The 23,397-nt window shown below is 34.1% G+C and overlaps 1 protein-coding gene across 2 annotated transcripts in view; it reads right to left on the bottom strand.

The window, feature by feature from the left end:
• Positions 1-23,397, bottom strand: part of LOC127848686 (coiled-coil domain-containing protein 90B, mitochondrial-like) — a 34,335-nt gene that overhangs the window by 7,589 nt on the left and 3,349 nt on the right. For both annotated transcript variants that reach the window (XM_052381276.1, XM_052381275.1), the window contains exons 2-7: positions 21,062-21,199; positions 19,675-19,778; positions 18,773-18,874; positions 16,199-16,312; positions 10,498-10,551; positions 5,014-5,067 (exon numbers count right to left, since the gene is read on the bottom strand). In XM_052381276.1, the coding sequence (XP_052237236.1) occupies positions 5,014-5,067; positions 10,498-10,551; positions 16,199-16,312; positions 18,773-18,874; positions 19,675-19,778; positions 21,062-21,199 (566 nt within the window). The remainder of the gene's footprint in view (positions 1-5,013; positions 5,068-10,497; positions 10,552-16,198; positions 16,313-18,772; positions 18,875-19,674; positions 19,779-21,061; positions 21,200-23,397) is intronic.

Below are 23,397 nucleotides of genomic sequence, written 5' to 3'. Positions count from 1 at the left end.
TGATTAAAACCATTAAAACTAAGTCTGGATGATAAAATACAAAATGAGACCCAAATTCCAATTCTCTTCCTTGATATTGTATCGAGGTAAACATTCTGACAAATATTCATTAAGAATGACTTATAAATGTGGTCTCTTGAGTGGCAGCATGTTTTTTCCTGATTTTATCTGATGACCTTTTTTTGGAAGCTTTGATTGGAAGCTTAATATATTACTGATTTTATTGGTAAATGACATGTTTATGTGTTTATATATAAAATACTTCCTTTTACAATTTGTTCAATTACTTGATATATTGCAAGTACATTACAAGTAATGCTTGAATTAATAGAGGATGATAAAATACATGCATACAATTATACAGAAACAAAAACACATTAATGGCTTGTTGTTATATTTTTTCATTAATTGTAACAAAATTAAATCATCTCTTGTGTTCACTAGAATGTTTAAATTACATGTAATATTCAATTAGATTTTCAAGTTAAGTGAGTAGCAAATTCTGATCTTATTGCATAATAAACTAGAAATGGCGCGGCAGAGGCCGACACGTATCCCCACGCCGCATGTTTGACACAGGGGTGCCCCAGGGTTGGTAATGGGGCCATGCATAGTTGAGATTGACCGTATTGTCATAAGAGATGTTCCTCATCCTGCTCTCCAAACAAATTTCCCACTTGAACATTTTGACAGATTTTCAGTAATGAGTCTAAAATTATATTGCACAAATTGAAAGTTTCAGCCCTTCTATAGATTCTTGAGGCTCTATTCCATGAGTTTCTCATGCTTTTTATGCTTGACTGCATTGTATCTCTTCTCTCATATACAGGTGTCCCTTTGCGCCAATATTTTATAATCCCTTGTTGGCGTCGCTCTGGAGAGCGGAGACTAGTATGTAATGCATTTTTTTTTCGCTTATGGGAGGAGAAGTTATTTTACGGATCGATGTATATATTTTTGTTTTAAGAATATCTTGCATAGTGGTGATTTTTTGTGTAAATTAGTGTAAATAAGTACTGCTTTTGTGCCTATTACATTTATTTCAACATTTATTGCCAATAATGCAAAGCTAATTGTTTTAATTAATAACTGATCTGCAACTGATCACAGGGGAAAGATCACAGGGACTGGGCAAATACGTGAAACTTTCTGGTTTTGTATAAAAACAAAACATAATCAAAATATATTTATTTTGTGGTTTTTCTAATTTGCTTATTTAGTGGAGAATCAATGTAATACGATGTTTGACGACCTATCGCGCAAGCAAGTTTATTGGAAGGCGTAGTGGTACGAAAACATACAATGTATTAGTTTATTAATACATATAATAACGATCGCTATACTAGTGTTTTTCCCAGGCCATTTTAGCGTGGCAAAAAGCCACGCCGCCCTCCCGGATCGCCACGCTGCCCTTTTCAAAGGCAAATTTCGCCACGCGCCATTCTTTTCAAAGGAAAATTTCGCCACGCGCCCTTATAGATAACATCTTTATTGCCTTACGATCTAACTTGGTCCGCAAAATCAGCGTCCTTGATTGTCTGTGACGCTCCGACTGTGCTTGATTTACACGTGAGACGTTAACGTCTAATCGACTATATTATTTTAGCAGATTTAATCTATTATAGTGCTCGATCTATAGGTAGACTGCTCCAAAGCTGTGAATTAGTTATGCGTGAATAAACCCGTGTCAGTCTCAATCGATAATGCCAGAGGCTATGTTTATACCAAGCGCACTTTTCGGTCGGCAATGTGTACTCCTCCACGTTAAAATCGATACTTCGGAGACTTTTGATTTTTACGCATAATTACATTTAAAAACACAAACAAATTTATTCTTTATCGCTTTCGTCTTTAAGATAATTATATCTAATTATTGAAATAATTACTGAGACGTACACTAATTTAACAAAATGCGAATCGCGTATGCGATTTAACGTTGCTAGGCGCACCTGTAGCTTACATCATTTGACATTTTAACAACATGGCGGACTATACAGAATTGAATTGCGACTTGGCAAAAATGGTAAATAACGTCGCAAACGATCAAATTAAAGATGGAGATTATACATTAAGATGGAAGTTATGAAATGTCTGTGATAATCAACGATGCATAAAAATGTTTTAGATAGTAACAACATTATTTATTTATTTGTAATCTACTTGGTGGATGTATGTCACGGAAACGAGTGTTTGCATATTGTTAGCGATCAATTTACTTGCAATGTTATTTTGCATATTGTTAGCGATCAATTTACTTGCAATGTTATTTTACATCAATTACCATTAAATGTGCTTGTTTATATGTTATTTTTCCACAACTGCTTCAGATGCGATTACATGTTGCCCCGTAATTAAGTATTCAGGGAACGTTTTTGCCCTTTTTTGCCTAAACTGCGCGGTAAAATGCCCTTTTTGAAAGTAATGCGCCATGCCCCTTTGCCCTCCTGGGAAAAACACTATATACATGTACACAACTTGACCAAATGGCAGTACATAAATGATGTCAGCCGGAATAGCTCAGTTGAGAGAGCGTTAGACTGAAGTTGTTTACGCAACAATCATCTAAAGGCCCCCTGTTCAATCCCGGTTTCCGGCACGAACGGAACAGTTCGGCGGCTGACAATTTTTTAGTCAGGTTAATAAATATAATAAAGCTTTATTTTATGTAGACATTTTAAAATCCATTTTACTACAATTGGACATTTTTATTAAAATTAATGGATGCCGCGTGGTGACAATGTTAATTAAAATTTCTTACATCACTTAAATATCTTATAAAAATACACGTGTTTTTATATTAAAAAATAAATGCAAACAACACATCTATTATCCATGTATTTTTATGGTTGTCTATCATAGGCCCTAAGTACTATCCCTACCACATATATAGCGCAAAGCGCGACACGTATTATTGATTGTAACAATGAGTTGCGATAAAGGAAGCAGACGCTTATCAAGGAGGAGCTGTGTCCCAGCAAGCCGTTTCCCTAGAGTTAAGCACTCCTTGGATTTTTTTTTTTAAGAACCACATATAGAGCGCGAAGTGCGACACGTATTACTATCCAGGTGGTATGGACCCATTAGCATTATCCAATCATTACGTCAATAGATATCTTCCTTAGAATTTGAGAAAATTTGAAATCGTTGTTCGAAGTCCAAAATTGTTCCCAAACTTGCACAGATGTTTTTTTTATCAATGAAGACCAAACCCAAACTCTATATGAGCAATATCGGACCATAAGTCCAGAATTATGTCTCTTTGAATTAAAAAAAAAGTAAAAAACAGCTTGGTTAGGTGATTATGTCAACATTTTTCATCAGATTCTTTCAAAACTTACAGTGTCTTCATATCAATGAGCATTTTTACCTCATTTAAAATGAGAAACATCGGGACAATAAGTCCAGAATTTTTTTCTATTAAATTTGACAAAATAAACAATTTCCACTTGTTTAAAAGATTTCACAACTTTCGTCTGAATCTCTCCAAACTTGTTAAGTGTTTTTATATCAGTATTACTCGAACCCTATTGAAAATGATGAATATCGGAGCAATAAATCTATTATGATCTTTTACTGAATTTCAAAGTATTGTGAAATGCAGCTTCTTTATGCAATTTACAGTTTTCATTCATTTTTTTTTTTCAAAATTTTACAGTGTTTTCATATCAATGAGTACTCAACCCCTATCGTAAATGAGCAATGTAAGAATAAGTTCAGAATCATCTCCCCTTGAAGTTGAGAAAAATATGAAATTATGCTTACAAAATGAATATTTTTTAAAACCTACAAAGTTCTGTTCCATTAATGAAAACTGCACACGGATGCCAGTAAAAAAAAGGAAACCAATGTAAATAAAATGAACTATGAAATATTTGAGGGTTACAACACAAAATCATAGATAATGGTTATTTGGGGGTTATAACACAACATCATAAATAATGGCTATTTGGGGGTTATAACACAAAATTATAGATAATGGTTATACCAGTATCTTTTTCTATTTTGTTTAAAATAATAGGCCAATATATTAATATTTACAGTAGAAAAAATCGTTCCATGTAACTTCATTGAGTGCCTTTTACACTGAAATTCCAGACGCCCTTTGATGCTTTGCATCAATACTTAACTTGTATAAACATTAGATAGATGAGCTAAACCATTTCACAGATGATTAACACAAACAATTGAATACTAAATTCATCTCTGCGCCACTACTGTGTAATTCTATGCGCAACTTTGATTTATTTCATTTTTCTATATCATTTGGCAGGTTATTTACTTACCTCCCTTTAAAGCTTATTACTTCCCTTGGATTTGTTTTTTTACCTTTGACCTTGAAGGATGACCTTGACCTTAACCTTTAACCACTCAAAATGTGCAGCTCCATGAGATACACATGCATGCCAAATATCAAGTTGCTATCATTAATATTGCAAAAGTTATGGCCAATGCACCATACCAGGGGCATAAAAATAAGTGAAAATCTCTGACCCAGCCCCGCCCCAACCCCCATAACTTTTGACCCAGGGGTCAGATCATAATTCCGTCACTGTCACCGTCGCACATATGCTCATAGCTATCATGTATGTAAGTTTCAAGGTTCTAGTGCTAATAGTGTAGGAGGAGCAGGTGGCCAGGACGGACGGACAGACGCACATCACCACAATATCCCCACTTTTTCTCCGAAAAACGTGGGAATAATAAGCAATAATTTTAAAGACATTTCATGCGCCCATGGAATGCAGAGAAATTTATTTACAAAAAATATGTTTCATTATTAAATCAATTGATCATATATATCAAGTCAAAATACAGCATATGTAAAAATAAAGTTCTTATTAGAATTATAAATATTGTTTTAAATTTTTAAATGCACATCTTCTCTTTTTAGATTAAAAATTATCTTTGTTCCAATAGTCAAGACACATCTCTATACATGTAATACAAATTCCTGTAGTTATTTAATTAATTAGCAATTAAACAAGGACACAAAATTTGTGTGATTATACGTACCTGGACTTCAATTTTGTTATTAAGTGACTGTTGATTCTTTTCATTTAATGCCATCTGGAAAAAAATAAGGGAAATGAGAAATATCAGCTTAGATAATTAAGTTCTGGGACAGAAACAATTTTTTAAGCCATGTTTGCCCAACCTCATTCACTCAATAGTTTTCGTTCTGAAGATTGTGTTTCTTATTTTCATAAAATATAAGAGTCTTACACAAACTTCAAGGGCCATTATGACTTAAGTGGGCCCCTGCATATCTGCTGCTTTAAGGTTTATGACTTTCTCATGTTCATACAGTGTACTGGAACAAATACAACATACTTTGCCAGTCTGCCTAAATAAATTACAGTTATAAAATTTGCAATACATAATATTCAAGCAATATATTACAAAATATTACAATTAATAACAAGAGGGCCATGATGGCCCTGAATCGCTCACCTGACTAACCTTGCCACATCAGCTTAAATTCTATCAGCCCATATACAATCCCAAGCCAGATTTCATTAATTAATACATTCTGACAAAATTTCATTAAGACCTGATGAAAACTGTGACTTCTTTCATCTACACAAGGTTTTACAAGCATTGGCCTGGTGACCTATTGTTTGACCCCAGATGACCCATATACGATCAGGGCTCCCCCTGGCCCAAAAATTTCTATAGCCAACATTTTAGCCAAATTTAATTTTTTTGTAGCCAAATTTTAGAAACTGTAGCCAAAGTTTAGCAAAGCATTAGGAACCACTTGTTGTAAGTCTAGGCTAAGGGGTGTAAAAGAAGAAACTACAAAACAAAGCTTTAATATGTTCTATAATCATCATGTGTGCATAACAAAAATAAACAGTTTACAACAAACCATTTATAGAAGTACAAACATCATAACTCAAGCAAATGTTCATAAAATAAGCATATGATAAATTTACATTACATGAGCACATGATATCCTGAACATACATTTAAGCAGAAGGCCATAATCCACATCATGTGTGCATAACAAAAAAAACAACAGTACAACAAAACATTTATAGATATACACACATCATAACTCAAGCACATGTTCATAAAATAAGCACATTATAAATTTACATTACATGAGCACATGATTTCCTGAACATACATTTTAGCAGAAGGCCATAATCCACATCATGTGTGCATAACAAAAAAAACAACAGTACAACAAAACATTTATAGATATACACACATCATAACTCAAGCACATGTTCATAAAATAAGCACATGATAACTTTACATTACATGAGCACATGATATCCTGAACATACATTTTAGCAGATGGCCATAATCCGCCTCAACTTCAATCCAGCCCAAATCTTGAAAGCATGTTTAAAATCAAACTTTTCCATTGGTGGGCTGTCTATGGACAAAATCAACAAGTTCTTCTAGTTTTCAATTTTAATAGAATTTCTGAGAGATGTTGAATGTCAATTCCCTTTCTTCCAAGCAAATTAGCTACATTCTGATATATGATCTCTACATTTGCTCTTTGAAGTTCAGCCATTCCAAATTCATCAGTTTCCAAAAGTCTAACATAGGTCACTAAATTTTGCTTCACTGAAATGTCTGTACTCTCATCGATCATGATACTGTACTTCATGATGTCTGTATCTTTTGGAGAAGATCACTCCTCAGAACGTCTGCCATACAGTTTTGAAATTCCTACACACTGGAGCTGTGTTCATATGACGTGTGGCAGTCAACTGGAAGGTCATTGAGCTGGGTTGCACCCTGAAAATATATTAATACAAATTTGCATCCTGAAAATATTATTTATGATTTCAAGTTTATTTTGCTCAATATTTGTAGCAAACTTAAACAAAATCAAATTTTATCAATCAATTTAAAACAAATCAAATTCGTTTTAAAGATGTTTTATTTATTTTTTTACCTGCAAGACACACAATCTGTTCAGGTCTGGAACCAGCGATGATGCTAGAGTATGTTGTGCAGCAAAGTACACATTAGTCATAGCCGACACTACAGCCGCTTCACTTTTGGATATTGCTGCAGCCTGCGCATTTGTCATTGATGTTTTCATACTTCAAGCTTGTGAGGCCTCTTTGTGATCTTAAACAAGAGCATCGAATAACGCTCGGCTGCGAAAGCTTGTCAGAATATTTTTTTTAAGAGGTCACAGTGACCTTGACCTTTGACCTAGTGACCCAAAATTGGGTGTGGCGTGTAGAGCTCATCAACGTGCATCTACATATGAAGTTTCAAAGTTGTAAGTGGAAGCACTTTGATTTTAGAGCCAATGTAAAGGTTTTAGCACAACGCCTACGGCGGATGGCTGACAGCGGACGACGAGCTGGCTATGACAATACCTTGGGTTTTCTCCGAAAACAGCCGAGCTAATAAATGAAAGCTTGTCAGATTTTTTTTTTTTTTTTAGAGGTCACAGTGACCTTGACCTTTGACCTAGTGACCCAAAAAAGGGTGTGGCGTGTAAAACTCATCAAGGTGCAGCTACATGTGAAGTTTCAAAGTTGTAGGTTGAAGCACTTTTATTTAAGAGCCAATGTTCAAAACCTTAACAAAATGTATAGGTTTTAGCATGACGCAGATGGCAGACGTCGGACGGCGCACGACGAGCTGGCTATGACAATACCTCGGGTTTTCTCCGAAAACAGCCGAGCTAATAAACAAAATTAAATATGCTAAATTTCAAAACAAAAAGCTCATTTTGAAAAGTGTCAATATATATTTATTATCAACATAATAAAATATTATTGTTATTTTTAATATATTATTAATTATATAAAAATTGTTCATGTATATTCATTTTAATATTGATTGTCATACTTTTTTTATTACCTTTTGATTTTTAGTGTTTTGAAATGTTGTCTTTTATCAACATACATGTACTACACCTAAAGTGAATGAATTTGATTTTTGAAACTGTATGCATATTTTGCAATAAATCTTTTTTGATTTTGCATTATAGTCTAACCACTGGAATTCCGAAAGTCAAACATCTTTGAATGATCTATTATCAGATTTGATTTTTTTTAGACCGTGTCTTTAGATTCGTCAGAGTCCAAAGGACCCTTATTGCCTATGGTCGCCATAATGGCAGTCGCAATTTCCGACACTTTCGCCGAAAATGTCAAGGGTTTTAGACCCGTTCATCTATGGTCCTTCATAATTGTAACACATTTAGCCTTTAATCATTACAAACATTACAAACTTCTCGAAATTAAAATCAATTATCAACTTCTTTACTTATGTTCATTGTGTGACTAAGTTGATAATTCGCTAACGGCTTTTACTCAAATTGATTGAAATTGGCAGCAATCTTTAATCTTTAATCAGATGTAATTGTTTATTTAAGCGGATAAGATGTACTATTACACCATTGTTTTGTTATCACACCAGTCATTTTCCTTTGTCTCGATGACCGGTTCTGACCGGTGTTAATGCCGCCTGCGTATCAATTTATTGGGTCAATAACATGGCAATGTATTGAAGCACAGTCTACAGCTGCAAGAGTTTATTATCTGGGACGGCATTTGTCAGGAAAAAAATCGTTATATTTTTATTTGCTTTATTTGCTAAATTTTCGCCATTGGCGAATCTGGCGAACGGCAGCGGGAGCCCTGTCACGATTTAAAATCAGTTATTAGCAGGATAAACATTCTGATCATATTTCATTAAGATCAGATGAAAACTATGACCTCTATTGTCTACACAAGGTTTTTTCTATTATTTGACCTAATGACCTAGTTTTTGACCCCAGATGACCCAAATACAATCCCATCCCAGATTTCATCAAGATAAATATTCTGACCAAATTCATAAAGATTGGATGAAAACAGTGACCTCTATTGTCTACACAAGATTTTTCTATTATTTGACCTAGTGACCTAGTTTTTGACCCCAGATGACCCAAATACAATCCCAACCCAGATTTCATCAAGATAAACATTCTGACCAAATTTCATAAAGATTGAATGAAAACTGTGACCTCTATCGTCTACACAAGGCTTTCACAAGGTTTTTCTATTATTTGACCTTCCGTAGTTTTTGACCCCAGATGACCCAACTACAATCCCAACCCAGATTTCATCAAGATAAACATTCTGACCAAATGTCATAAAGATTGGATGAAAACTGTGACCTCTATTGTCTACACAAGGTTTTTCTATTATTTGACCTAGTGACCTAGTTTTTGACCCCAGATGACCCAAATACAATCCCAACCCAGATTTCATCAAGATAAACATTCTGACCAAATTTCATAAAGATTGGATGAAAACTGTGACCTCTACTGTCTACACAAACAAATTGTTGACGGACACACACACACGTACGCACGCACGCACAACGGACGCCCGACATCACACGGTCACATAAGCTCACCATGTCAATTCGTGACAGGTGAGCTAAAAATGGTGATGAAGATTATGATTGTGATAAAAGGGATGATGATGAATACATAATATAAATTAATCCATCAAAAATGATCAATTACAAAAACACTTTGTTCCAATAGTCAAAAGACGTCTCTATAATTAAAACTCCAATATTGAATAATTAATTAGCAAAAAAACAGGGTTTTTTCTAGCCATTTTAGGAATAGGAGTCTGGTAGATTTGGGATTATTGTAATCAATAAAATTGCAAATTTGGGAATATTTTATCGCAAAAAATGAACCATATTAATTAATTTTTTTAATCAACAAATATTGACACATCAGGCCTTTTCCTGGCCATTTTGGAAAGAAAAAGATCATATGAATTATAGTTATATACTTTGTTAGATGTTTGTTAAATAAAATTGCAATATAATAAATATAACAAAACCTTTTTCCACACAAAAAAAATATATAAAAAAACAAGGAACAAAATTGTCACAAAACCAGGTTTTCATTGTGAAAAAATAATCTGATAAAGGGAGAAAACTCAAACTGAACTTTTGAAATGAACAAACAAAATTAACCCCCTTTGTAAGTTTGTTTTTAAAAAAAATCTATTTTTAGTCGTGGCGACCTTGACATTGGAGATATTGACGTGATTCTTTCGTGCGACACACCGTCCCATGATGGTGAACAAATGTGCCAAATGATTTTAAAATCTCACAATGAATGACATAGTTATGGCCAGGACAAGCTCATTTATGGCCATTTTTGACCTTTGAACTCAAAGTGTGACCTTGACCTTGGAGATATCGACGTAATTATTTCGCGCGACACACCGTCCAATGATGGTGAACAAATGTGCCAAATGATTTTAAAATCTGACAATGAACGACATAGTTATAGCCCGGACAAGCTTGTTCCGCCAGCCCCCCAGCCAGCCCGCCAGCCAGCCCGCCCGCATTTCCCAATCTAATAACCAGTTTTTACCTTCGGAAAACCTGGTTAAAAATGAAAATTGGGATTAAAAAAACAAAAATCTGTTTGGGATCAGGTCCGTTTTATGGTCTTTTTTTTACTAAGCAGAAAAAACCCTGTTGTGAGATGATACTTACCAGGACTTCAATCTTATTATGGAGTGACTGAAGATTCTTCTCATTTAATGCATGCTGGAAAGAAAACGAGAGAAATTAGAAATATCACTTAAATTATTAAAGTTCAGAGACAGAAACAAACATTTCAGCCATGTTTGCTCACATTCATTATTTTGACAGTTGTTGTTCTAAGAAACTCACAAATCCTAAGGGACATTGTTATTTGTTTAGTTCGCACCATCTTATTTGTGGCCCTAAGGTTTATTACTTTCTGTTGAATGTTTTATCACTGCGGGGAATCACGTGATCACAAAAGTACATGGTACGCACAAAATGGCGGAAAAAGCTCTCGCTTAATGACGAAAATCAAAGTATTCTCATATTTCATAATATCTAAACTAATGATAACTTTGCGCAAAGTACCTGCTTAGTCTCCTTATGTACTCTGGTAATTGTCTTTTTTCTTAGATTTCTGTAGTTTTCTCAAACATTCAGACACAATAAACAATGAAAATTGTACATCTTCTTAACATACTTTATTTTGACGCGTTTGCTATTCGAGATGACAAACAAACAAATAAATACAACAGTTTTTGCTTTCTAACATGCTTGGAATATTTTGTACAAGGTTTTCCACGTTGTTTAAGCTTTTTTGGATCTGTGGCGAGTAATTTGGAAAATAGTACATCGTCTGAACGTTTTTTGTTTGTACATCGTCTGAACGGTTTTGAGTACATCATCTGAACTGCTTCTGTTTGTACTTTTAATGCGATGTTTATCATAATAAAATTGTAATAACATCTGTGATCAGCCAATAACTTTATTTATAACGCTAGTATTCTTTTAATTTTACTACAAAAATCAATAGGCAAACAAATACTTCATGCCCATCTGTGAATGTGTGTTTATTCAATGTGTTAAAAATGTATTTGCTGTTATATTGTCAACTGTATGCTATTATATTTAAATTTCAGAACTGAGATCAGATTGTACTACACAAGGTCGAGAAGAGTTTACCATGTATGCCAACAGCAAATCGATTCCGGTAATGTTCTCTCTACATATCGATGGGCAAATAAATTAAGCCCTCAATATGAAGTGGACAAATTACACTGGATTGCTTTTGATTGTTTCATAGTGAGAAATAGACAACAGTGAACGGAATGAAACAAGATTCAGTAAGGGCAATTTTATAACTGAACTACCATGACCACGAATATTTGTGCTTAGGTACAGCTGGCTTGGTTTGGAAACGTCACCCGGGCACGAATCTCTGTGCAAGACTGTTATCCAGGGCACTTTATAGGGAGGTCGACGCCGAGGCCGTCAGAAGAAAAGCTGGATGGATAATGTAAGAGTGGACATCCCTTTCTATGGATGAATTACTCTTAGCAGCACACAACAGACCTGACTGGAGAAGGATTTCGGTATTGTTGCCCCTCATTCCCCCAAACAGCCGAACCAGTCAAGGGATTGATGAGAAAATTATCACCGTGATATGACTTTAATAAATCTTGAGAATGACTGTGATTAAGAATTTATTTAATCTAACAGTCATATATATGAATTTGTGAACATGCCAATCTATGTACTGTATATGAGCATAATCTTTACCTCTCTGCCTATGACATAACCAATACAAAGCACTGGAAATTTAGTTTAGTGCAAATAAAAATTACATTTGTTACATAAAACATATAAGGTTCAGTTTCTTATTTTTTGCTCAACTGAGCAAAAGGTGCTCAAGGTGTGCTTTTAGCATCACCATTGTCCTTAATGCGTCGTCAACATTTTTCCTTGGTAGCACTCTATAGGTAACATTTATTGCTTGATTGTTATGAAACTTGGTAAGAAAAGTTGTCCCAGTGATATCTTTGTCGTGTTAAAAACTTGGTCACACCAGGTCAAAACCTAGGTCACTTGGTCAAAATAAAGAAAAATATTGTTAACACTAGAATTCACATTTATCGTTCAATCTTCTTGAAACATGGTCACAACGTATGTCTTAATGATATATCAGCTTTCTTTGAAAATGGTTCAGGTTCGTTGAAAAAGATGGCCGCCAGGGGGGCATATTTACTCACATGGCTATAGTAAAACCTTTTTTACACTCTAGAAGTCACATTTATACTTCAATCTTCATGAAACTTGGTCCAAACATTTGTTGTTATAATACATCGGCTTCATTCGAAAATTGTTACGGTCCGTTGAAAAACATGGCCACTAGGAAGCGGGGCAGTTTACCGTGTATGGCTATAGCAAAACCTTGTGAACACTATCGTTTATAAAAAAAAATATTGCTGCACTGATGTTGTCTATTGGAACTTATATCTGACAATGAAGAAAATACACAAAACACTAGTTGTAATGCATAAAATGCTGAAGTGTACAAATGCATAATTTCAACATTGCGCTAGGCTATCAACAGCAGTATATTCTGATAGGAAGACATTCATGTAACGGGTATAATAGATATAAAATAGATAATAAATATAAAAGTCCTCAAAATGCTTTAATCCAGTAGATTTCTCTTGAAGCATCATAACTTTTGTAAAGTGCATTTGCTGTTTTTTGCTAATGTATTATATCTGCCCTCCCCCCCCCCCATCAAATTGGGCACATGTCCGGTAGGAAGTTATTTTATCAGTTATTTAGCTTCAATAATTATAGGTTATAAGACGTTTCACTGTACAATACGGAGATATATTTGAACGAGCACACAATTTGACGTCATAATGGACGAGCCTTAAGGCGAGTCCAATATGACTTCAAACTGTGTGCGAGTCCAAATATATCACGTATTGTACAGTTTAAACGTCTAATAAGCTTTTTATTCTATATCCCTTTTTTCTGCCTTTGTTTCATTTAAAAATTAATTTTAAAATTTCTTTAATTGCATCTATGCTATTTTCAAGACAAGCGCCCGTGTGAGTCGATTATAGTTCATTCGGATACTTTTTCTCGGTAACGGCTTTTATTGTTATAAAACAATTGCTTAGTGCACATGTACTCAACTGTCAATTATGGAAAAAATACAGACTTTTTGGATCCAATACCGGAATATATTGGACGGCCACGTGGTACATATGAAGAATGCCGATTGGATGAATTTATTGGATATAGAAAAAAATATTTTATTTCCTGCGTGTGGCTATTCTGACCCCAGTCAAGATTAAATAACACATACATGTATTCGAGGGCCTCTATATGATGTCGCATATAAAATATAACACTAAGTCATAATGACTTCTTTATTAACATAAAAACTTTAATTCATGACATAACATTAACATAATTTGTATTTGGCATAAAATAGCACAAAGCATTCTTAAAGCATTCGGAAAGTCTATTACAATTCATAATATTGGTACTTAAGGAGGTGGTAGAATCTGATAAGAGTTAATACTTGAGATGTAGATATACAACTATTGCATATCTTAGATACATTAGTACAAACTATTTTACGAAAATGTATCACGTTAAATTGTCTCCTTGTGTTGTAGTAGTCTCATAGCTTTGAGATTCACACGATATCGATTCCACTTAACTGTTCGCTTTTCGTTTTGACTGATCCATTGTTAATGTTAAGAAGAAAATCTGATTCAGTAGCGTCATGAATGCCACGGCATATTTTTTAAAAGATGACTGCTGCTCAAAAAGAGCCCTTGCAGAAATGCTTTTCTTTGCTCGCTTTTTGGGTGGAGATACTTTATACAATGGTGAACGAAATTGTGACTTAATGGGCGTTAGCACAGGTGTTATTTGTTACAGACAAACTCCAGTGTGACATGCAGTTGAAGAAATGCACTTTGGTGTAACTAATCGTGTTGTTTGCGATATTTTCAAGCGCTTTCTCTTCAAGCGATGAAGCGATAGACTTGACTTTTGGCGCATTCTGAAATAACAAAATAGCTATATATAACAGACATCTAATTATACCAATTTATTTTATGACATCAATATTTTATCTTCACAAAAATAATTATATATCGATTACCACATATATGTAATTCAGACTAACATTTACATTTAATATTATATACTACATAATAATATATTATTGAAGCTTGGCAAAATCACCGCAAGCTCAGAGCTGCCACTGTTTCGAGCCTAGCATTATATTTTTAATAAGTTCTCACATGCGCCAAGTATGTAAAAAGAAATGTCACATGCGCCAAGTATGTAAATAGAAATGTTAAGTTCAGTTTAGTTTTAGTGCAAACTACATTTGGTCTTTTTAAATAAAAATATGTGAAAAGCCAAGGATCTTTTGCCAAATGACATACCTCCTATTACATTATTTTCATGCTTTTATATATATAAATAACAACCTTTTTCGAGTGTGACTTGTATTTAATTTAATTTAATAAATTTAAACACTATGTAAACATGTAAAAATAACTCAGGATTTTGTGTTTTCTGATCATAGAACGGAACGTCATTTGGACGAAAAACCGCTTGGCTGATCACAGATGTTATTACAATTTTATTATGATAAACATCGCATTAAAAGTAAAAACAGAAGCAGTTCAGATGATGTACTCAAAACCGTTCAGACGATGTACTCAAACAAAAAACGTTCAGACGATGTACTATTTTACAAATTACTCGACACAGATCTAAAAAAGCTTAAACAACGTGGAAAACCTTGTACGAAATATTCTAAGCATGTTAGAAAGCAAAAACTGTTGAATTTATTTGTTTGGTTGTCATCTTGAATAGCAAACGCGTCAAAATAAAGTATGTTCAGACGATGTACAATTTTCATTGTTTATTGTTTCTGAATGTTGGAGAAAACTACAGAAATCTAAGAAAAACGACAATTTCCAGAGTACATAAGGAGACTAAGCGGGTAATTTGGGCATAGTTATCATTGATTTAGATATTATAAAATATGAGAATACCTTGATTTTCGTCATTAAGCGAGAGCTTTTTCCGCCATTTTGTGCGTACGATGTACTTTTGTGATCACGTGACTCCCCGCAGTGTTTATGTTCAGAATGTGTTTATACAAAGCATTCTGCAATTTACTGAAATACCTAAATGTAAGCTATTATAAAACTACACAACAATCAAGCAATACTTCAGTTTGCGTATTCAGGATCTTTTAAAAAGACATCAAGTACTGGTTCTACCCGGGAAAGGGACAGTGAGAGTGTTTCAATAAGCCTCCATTGATGCAATTATGCTTAACTAAACAGGAATAAACAAATAAAACAAAAAATTAAACTATTTGAGACCTGCTCAGGGAAACGGGGCTTAATGCATGTGCATAAAAAGTTGTCACAGATTAGCCTTTGCATTATGCTAGAGTACAGGACAACACTTTTCACATTTATGTTTTTTTTGTTTAAAGGAAGTTAGAAATCCTGTCTAGGCAGAAAATGTTGTCCCTGATTAGCCTGGGGACGATTGCACTTTACCGGTACGTAAAAAAGAATGAAAAAGTTATACGTATAATTATATCGTTGCTAAGCCACAACATCTAACACAACACCTAATAATCCTTCTTATCCTATACATTTCCTTAGTATCGGGTGGCTACCGCCCCCAAACCCCCGCTTTGTCGATAGTGGTAAACAACTGCATACCGGTTAAAAGCAATCTAGCCTTAGCCTGAGCGAACTGCACAGGCTAATCTGAGAAGACACTTTACTCACATGCATTAAGGCCAGTTTTCCCAGAATGAGGTGCCCAATTAATCAAACTATATTGAGCTTACAGCCTCTGTTGCTCGACTCCTCTCAAGGTTGATGTCCAATTTCACTTGGCCTTCAAGCCTCTTGATCGTATCAGTTAGTTTTCCCTCAAATTGCTTGATATGGATGCCTTGTTTCTGAAAACGACACAATTGCCTTTGTTTGATGATAATGACAGAGCTCCAGATAAGGGTCGTATTTTCGTAATTACGAATTATTTTCAAGTCCGTTACGTATTTATTTTAAAATCTTGTCGTACCATTAAGAATTACAAAATCAAGTTACGAATATTATTTTTACATCGGTTCGTATCGATTTTTATTGAGTTCTTTTCGCATATTAAAGATCTTTGCGGTGCTTATATAGAATGGTTTTTTTGCCGCAATTTTTTCCAATGAAAGCGGCGTATACAGTCTATCTGTCAAAAAACTATGGCGGCGCCCAGAGAGCGTCCTTAAAAAACAGCAAAGCGTCCAAAAACACGCTTTTAACATATTGTACGCAAAGTGAGCCGAAGTTAAATGTTTAGAAAGAAATGATCTTATACGATGTTGTATGTTCAGTTTCCGACACAATCGGAAAAGCTAAACAAAAACGCGACACGACGGGTCCAAACTTAAACACTTAAAACATTGAACGAGTGGAAGGGACAAGTCCCGTGGCTAATCGTTGAAAAGATTGAAGGGGAGACCTGTTTTAATTGTGAAATATGTAAAAATTCATCTAAGGCATGCAATCTAAGCACAGTTTGGGCATATGAAGGTATTTGAAAAAAAAAATTGTATAATACTGAAAAGACACTGTTGAACTTGTATAAATAAAGTTGCTAGTATGTTTATTTTGATTTTTTTGCATGAAAATAACAATTATTATTTATTTTAAGGTAATTTATAGAAAATAGGAATTATTTTCCAAAACGTAGTAGTAACGTTAAGAATAAAATTTCAGAGTTAAGAATTCTTTTTGAAAATCCGGTAGTAATTTAAGAATTTCACAAAACCTTATCTGGAGCTCTGAATGATTTGTTGTCGTTTTCAGAAGAATTTCAGTTATATAACAGCTGTCACAATGATTTTTGTTGTTATTGAAATGTATTAAAGTATTTTGACTTTTATCATTGGCCAAAAAAAAAAAGTCATATTTCAAACAATGTCAATAAAAATAAGAGCACAGCATAATTGGTGCCATGCTCGGCTGCGGTTGCAGTTGTGAATAAATGAAAGCTTGTAAGATTTTTTTTTTTTGGAGGTCACAGTGACCTTGACCTTTGACCTAGTGACCCAAAAATGGGTGTGGCATGTAGAACTCATAAAGGTGCAGCTACATATGAAGTTTCAAAGTTGTAGGTTGAAGCACTTTGATTTGAGAGCCAATGTTCAAAACCTTAACAAAATGTTAAGGTTTTAGCACGACGCGGACGGGGGATGTCGGACGGCAGACGCTAGACGGCGAGCTGGCTATGACAATACCTTGGGTTTTCTCCGAAAACAGCAAAAGCTAATAATAATTACAGAACAAAATTAAAGATAATTATCAAGTTGATTGCAAAAAGAAAGTAGCACTTTTTATCATACTGCTACATTGCTATCTGTCTTATATAATGTTGCCTGATATATTTCGTTATATCTGTTCAACAGGAAGTTGTTGTATCAGTAGATGTTTGGAGATTGGTCATATTGCTCAGGATGAGATATAAAGTCATCAGTTTTAGTAAAATAAAATAAAATTTTACAAAAGAAAAAAGATGATTTCAAGATGTAATAAATTTTTGTCGCAAAAAATAACACAAACAGGAAAATAAATATTTTTCAAATATAGGCGCAAGTGCTCATTGTGTCATTATTAACAGGTCAAACATCAAAAATCATATTCATTTCTGCTAAAAATTTAGCATTTTACTGATTTGTTTTATTATTTCTTTTAAAATGGGGACGTAGAGATATGATAAACGTAAAAGCAGGTTACCGCCCGATCTTTATGTAATATATCATGCTTGGCACGAATAAAATAATGCGAAGGCTATTCTAAGCCTTGCCTGATATATTATATTATATATATATATATATATATTACAAAAAGATCAGGAAGTAACCTGTTAATGTCCATGTATTATTTGTGATACGTACTTCCGTCTCATTACAATACAAACTTCTGTCTCATTTCTGTCTCATTTTGGTACTTACTTCTGTCTCATTTCGATACTTACTTCTGTCTCATTTTGGTACTTACTTCTGTCTCATTTCGATACACACTTCTGTCTTATTTCTATACATACTTCTATCTCAGTTCGATACATGTACATACTTCTATCTCATTTCGATACATACTTCTGTATCATTTCGATACATACTTCTTTCTAATTTCAACTCTTACTTCTGTCTCATTTCTATACACACTTCTGTCTTATTTTGATACTTTCTGCTGTCTCATTTCTATACATACATCTGTCTCATTTCGATACTTACTTCTGTCCCATTTTGATACTTACTTCTATTTCATTTCTATTCATTACTACATATTTCCATACATACCTCTGTCTCATTACTACGTATTTCCATACATACCTCTGTCTCATTACTTCGTATTTCCATACATACCTCTGTCTCATTGCGTATCATGGTAAATTCACTCTTCTCCAGGATGATCATATCTTTCTGTACTGCGCTGATCTGGGCTAGCAGCTGCTGAGATTTGATTTCCTTAGGAAAAAGGAAACATGATATCCACATTTAAAAATAAAAATATAAAAATATATAAATTATTAAAAATAAAATGAGTTAACATATCTCATCTAAACTGCTATAGAAGGTAGAAGTGGAGTAACCATTGGGTGCAGGTGTCCATGAAGGATTTGTCACTCATTGTTAATGTAATTGTTGTCAATCTTAACACCACCCATTGTACCCCATTCATAACGAATTTAAAAGGATGTCAAAAATGACACTTAAATGAATAGCATCCACACAAATCTGCAGAAAATGTTCATCCTTGCTTTTATATTGATTTTGGCAAAAAAATAATATTTTGGGAAAAATAAATTGACAAAACAGAGAAAGTGTAAACTTGAACTTTAGCGATCATAGTATTGTTTTTAAGAAATTTTCTTGAGGAAAGGAACTATAATATGTATCGAATAAAGAAGTCAAACAGGCACTGGTAATACATTAAATCAATGCTGATTTTTAGAATAGTTCAACTTGAAAAAACTTGTATGCTGCAAAACAATATGCTTAAGCTTCAAATTATGTGTGTACTGTTAAAGCCTTTCTTACATCTATATAGTACAAAATGTAAAGACACAGGCATTTTTCTTCTTAACTTACCTTAATGCTTTGTAAGTCAATGACTTCTATTATATCGATAACTTAAAATGAGTTGCATATGCAGTCTGTTCATCTCTGACTGCATTATATTATTGTGATATTTTCCATATTTTGTATGAATTTGCAGTGTTAAAATAAAAGCAGTTGGAAATAAAACAAATAAAATCACTGCTTACTAGTCCAGACTTTGTGACCATCATCTTCCCCTGGGAGTCTATGGAGGCTCTTACAACATCAAACACAACCTCTGTTAGGGCCTCTGCCTCATGGTCAGTGAACCCTGTACAACATATAAGCTTTGTTCTGGGACAATTGGGCTTAATGCATGTGTGTAAAGTGGTGTCCCAGATTAGCCTGTGCAGTATACACAAGCTTATCAGGGATGCTGATTTACAGTTTATGGTATTTTTTGTTCAAATGATGTCTCTCCTACACAAAAATCCTGTGTATGTGGAAAGTGTCATCACAGATCTGCCAACGCATATTGCACAGGCTAATCTGGGAAGACACTTAATGCACATGTATTAAGACACGTTGAATGGGGCTCATATGACACACCAAGTGGTTTTCGTTTAGGTGCAATTCCCTTACTTAGAATGAATATACATGTATGGGCCATGCTCTGTGAACAGAGGGTTTACTGCATGTCAGGGAAGACACTTTCCATTTAAACTGGATTTTTGCTAAGAAGAGACTTTCTTTTAACGAAAAATACCATAAAAGCAGAAAATGTTGTTCCTGATTATCTTATGCGGACTGCACGGGCTAATCTTGGATGACACTTTATGCACATTAATTAAACCACCTTTCACAAAGCACAGTCCATATCTTTCCTCTGAAAAAACTTTCAGATAATGTGTCAAAGAAGTCGCTCACGTAAAATAGCAAGGAACAAAATTACTCTGAGCAGATTGGGTTCACAAGGTTTATGATAGCCAGAGGAAAAACGTCTGCCAAATTTGTCACGGGAGCAGGACGGGTAACTCTGGGGATAAATATTTAGACCAAACGTTCTGAGCAAGTTTCGAAATATTTTTCTTCTAGAGTGTTCACACATATTTTCTTTAATTTGACCTAGTGACTTTTTTTTCATCCCACATGACACAGTTCCTAATGGTCAAGATATCATTTGGATAAACGTTGACAAGGTTCATGAAGATTGAACAAAATACTTGGCCTCTAGAGTGATTGAAAGATTTTTCTTTAATTTGACCTAGTGACCTAGCTTTTTAACGCATGTGACCCAGCATCAAACTTGGCCAATATATCATGATGACAAATGTTCATGAGGAGTGGGGAAGTAAGAATACAACACGCGATAGACCTAGGACAAAATGCGTTGTTGTGCTCACATTAGCTAAAATATTAGGTAATATAAAATTATTTGGATTATTGAGATTTCAAAGTCATGGCATTTAACAGAATGCAAAAAACATAGCAATTGGTTCAACATTTCCAACTCAACCTTTAAATTATTAGCCTAAAAGTGAGCTGAATATAGATTCTTTCCTTAACAAAGAATAACTATTTAATATTTGTTCTTTATTCAGTGAGTCCACTTACCAGCTTGTTTGAACTTCTTGCAAATGGACAATGTGTCGATGCTGACGCCAGACAGATTCTGTGATGGTTTCACAACAGGTGTCCCAACTGAGTCTTGCATGCTTTCCATTGTTTGACACATACATCGTCTGGGTAATTCTGCAAGTAACCAAACAATTATCGCTTACAATAACAGAAATAAATGGATCTTAGTGAGTTTACTTAACAGACATTGTTAATACCGGGGTATATTTTGGTATTTTTGAAACATGTTATTTGATGAGCTTAACAAATTTCATACATGTACCTTGTTTCAATGCAAAGTCAACTTTCTTTTTTTGATCTTTGACATTTTTGTCATTTTGAAAAACGTTGATCATATTGTCCAAAGAAAAAATTAACTTGCACAAGAGAATCAATATAGTTTGCATATTTCCATGTTCACGTTTAAAACCTAGAAACAAAAACCTGAGCAAAAAGAGTGTCAAAAATGAAGTATGTAAATGCAGTTTAAAAAAAAAAGGTTCACAAACTACATTGCGCAAAATTTAAAGTTGATATCTTAAGCCGTTTTTTGAAAAAATAATAATGATAAAGTGTTGAGTATTCATACAACACAGACATGAAATATTTGATAGGTTCCAGTTTATTACGACATATTCTGTAAGATGTTAATATGCAGTAATTTGTAGATTTAAATTGATTTCTTGTTCAATGTTGGTTTCTTTCACACCTTAATATCAGTGGAGTCTATGCAGTGTTTTTTTCCACCATTTTGGGAAGTGGATTGGGAAATATCGCGTACTTTTGTCTGCCATTGGGACATTTATGTTGTTTATTTTATGATTACATATACTTAAAAATTGACTATAAAAGTGATGTCAGTATATTTTCTATGGTCCAACTAATAGAGTTGAATTTGGAGATAATTGAGAATTATAAAAATAAATATTCTTGTTTCAGTTTGGAAACCTTCAAATCGTAATTTTTAGGTCCCATTTGTGAAAAATGTATAGTTTTTTCCATTGGGAATGGGTCCCACTACTGGACCCAAATTTTAACGAAAAAAACAACACCTCTATGTGTTTTTAACAAATGCGCCAATACATTTTCACAATACTGTTGATGGCACTGTAGACATAATTTTCCCATGGCGTTTTTTTCTTCATTTTTTTGTGATCCCAACATTAAGCTCAGAAACCATTTCTGTGTGATTTTTGTGTGAGAAATAACACAGGGAACGAATATTTTTAAATGAATATTCTGACTAGTACATGTATTTGGATTTCATATCTGCATGGAGAACAATTATTAGGCCCAAATTGTAGTGGGCTAAAGGAATTTTACACCCCTTAATAAAGCTTGGATGGTCATTGTCGACTCGGATACTACTTAAATGTAACCCGGGTACGGTAAATATACTGAAATAATGTAACCCGGGTTCGGTAAATATACTGAAATAATGTAACCCGGGTACGGTAAATATACTGAAATAATGTAACCCGGGTACGGTAAATATACTGAAATAATGTAACCCGGGTACGGTAAATATACTGAAATAATGTAACCCGGGTACGGTAAATATACTGAAATAATGTAACCCGGGTACGGTAAATATACTGAAATATACCAGGGAATAATCTAGAATTTACTATCTATGGGTCCCTGAACTCGCAGATTTTAGACCAATGAGTCCCAGGCCAAAATAAATGAGTCCACCTTGAAAACGAATGGGTCCCAAATTTTAAAAGATACCAAGTAGTGAAGAAAATATGTCTAAATCACACTAGCTCAATAACTATACTTGCATTAAACTTGTAATAATCTGAAAAACTTGTTGAAACAAAAAAAAACTAATTCAGAGTTATCACTATCTTGTTTGCCTTCACATAGGCTATAACATTATCTGTTAAATGAATGTAACCTGTTATAACATTTCAACTTGATTCAAATCGATGATAATATTATTGTTAACATCCGAATTGCGAGCTTGATAATATTATTGTTTATGTCCGAATTGCGAGCCTTTGACCTACCATTATTAAAGGTCTAAGATTTGTTTGTTTTGGATTAAGCTTCAACACATTATTTCGGAGGCATTTTTTCTGTATTATTTATGACTAAGTTGCACAAAGTTATAAAGCAGGTTTTCATCCAGGGACTCTAGAAAATATCATAACACATTCTATGTAAAAGGTTGATTCTAATTGGTTCGTATTATACATCAGCGGCTCGACTAGAGCCAATCAAAAGACTTGCTGGAGTCTTCAGGCCTCATTCGGTTAAACTCTGCGTTCATTGCTACACTTTTGACTCGTACACAAGATGGTTCGTACTTATCGTGATTCGCGTATGCG

The sequence above is a fragment of the Dreissena polymorpha genome, chromosome 10 (assembly GCF_020536995.1).
Source record: "Dreissena polymorpha isolate Duluth1 chromosome 10, UMN_Dpol_1.0, whole genome shotgun sequence".
In the NCBI taxonomy this organism is placed as follows: domain Eukaryota; kingdom Metazoa; phylum Mollusca; class Bivalvia; order Myida; family Dreissenidae; genus Dreissena; species Dreissena polymorpha.
Note: the sequence above shows the minus strand (reverse complement) of the source record. Positions and strands in the feature narration are given on the sequence as shown.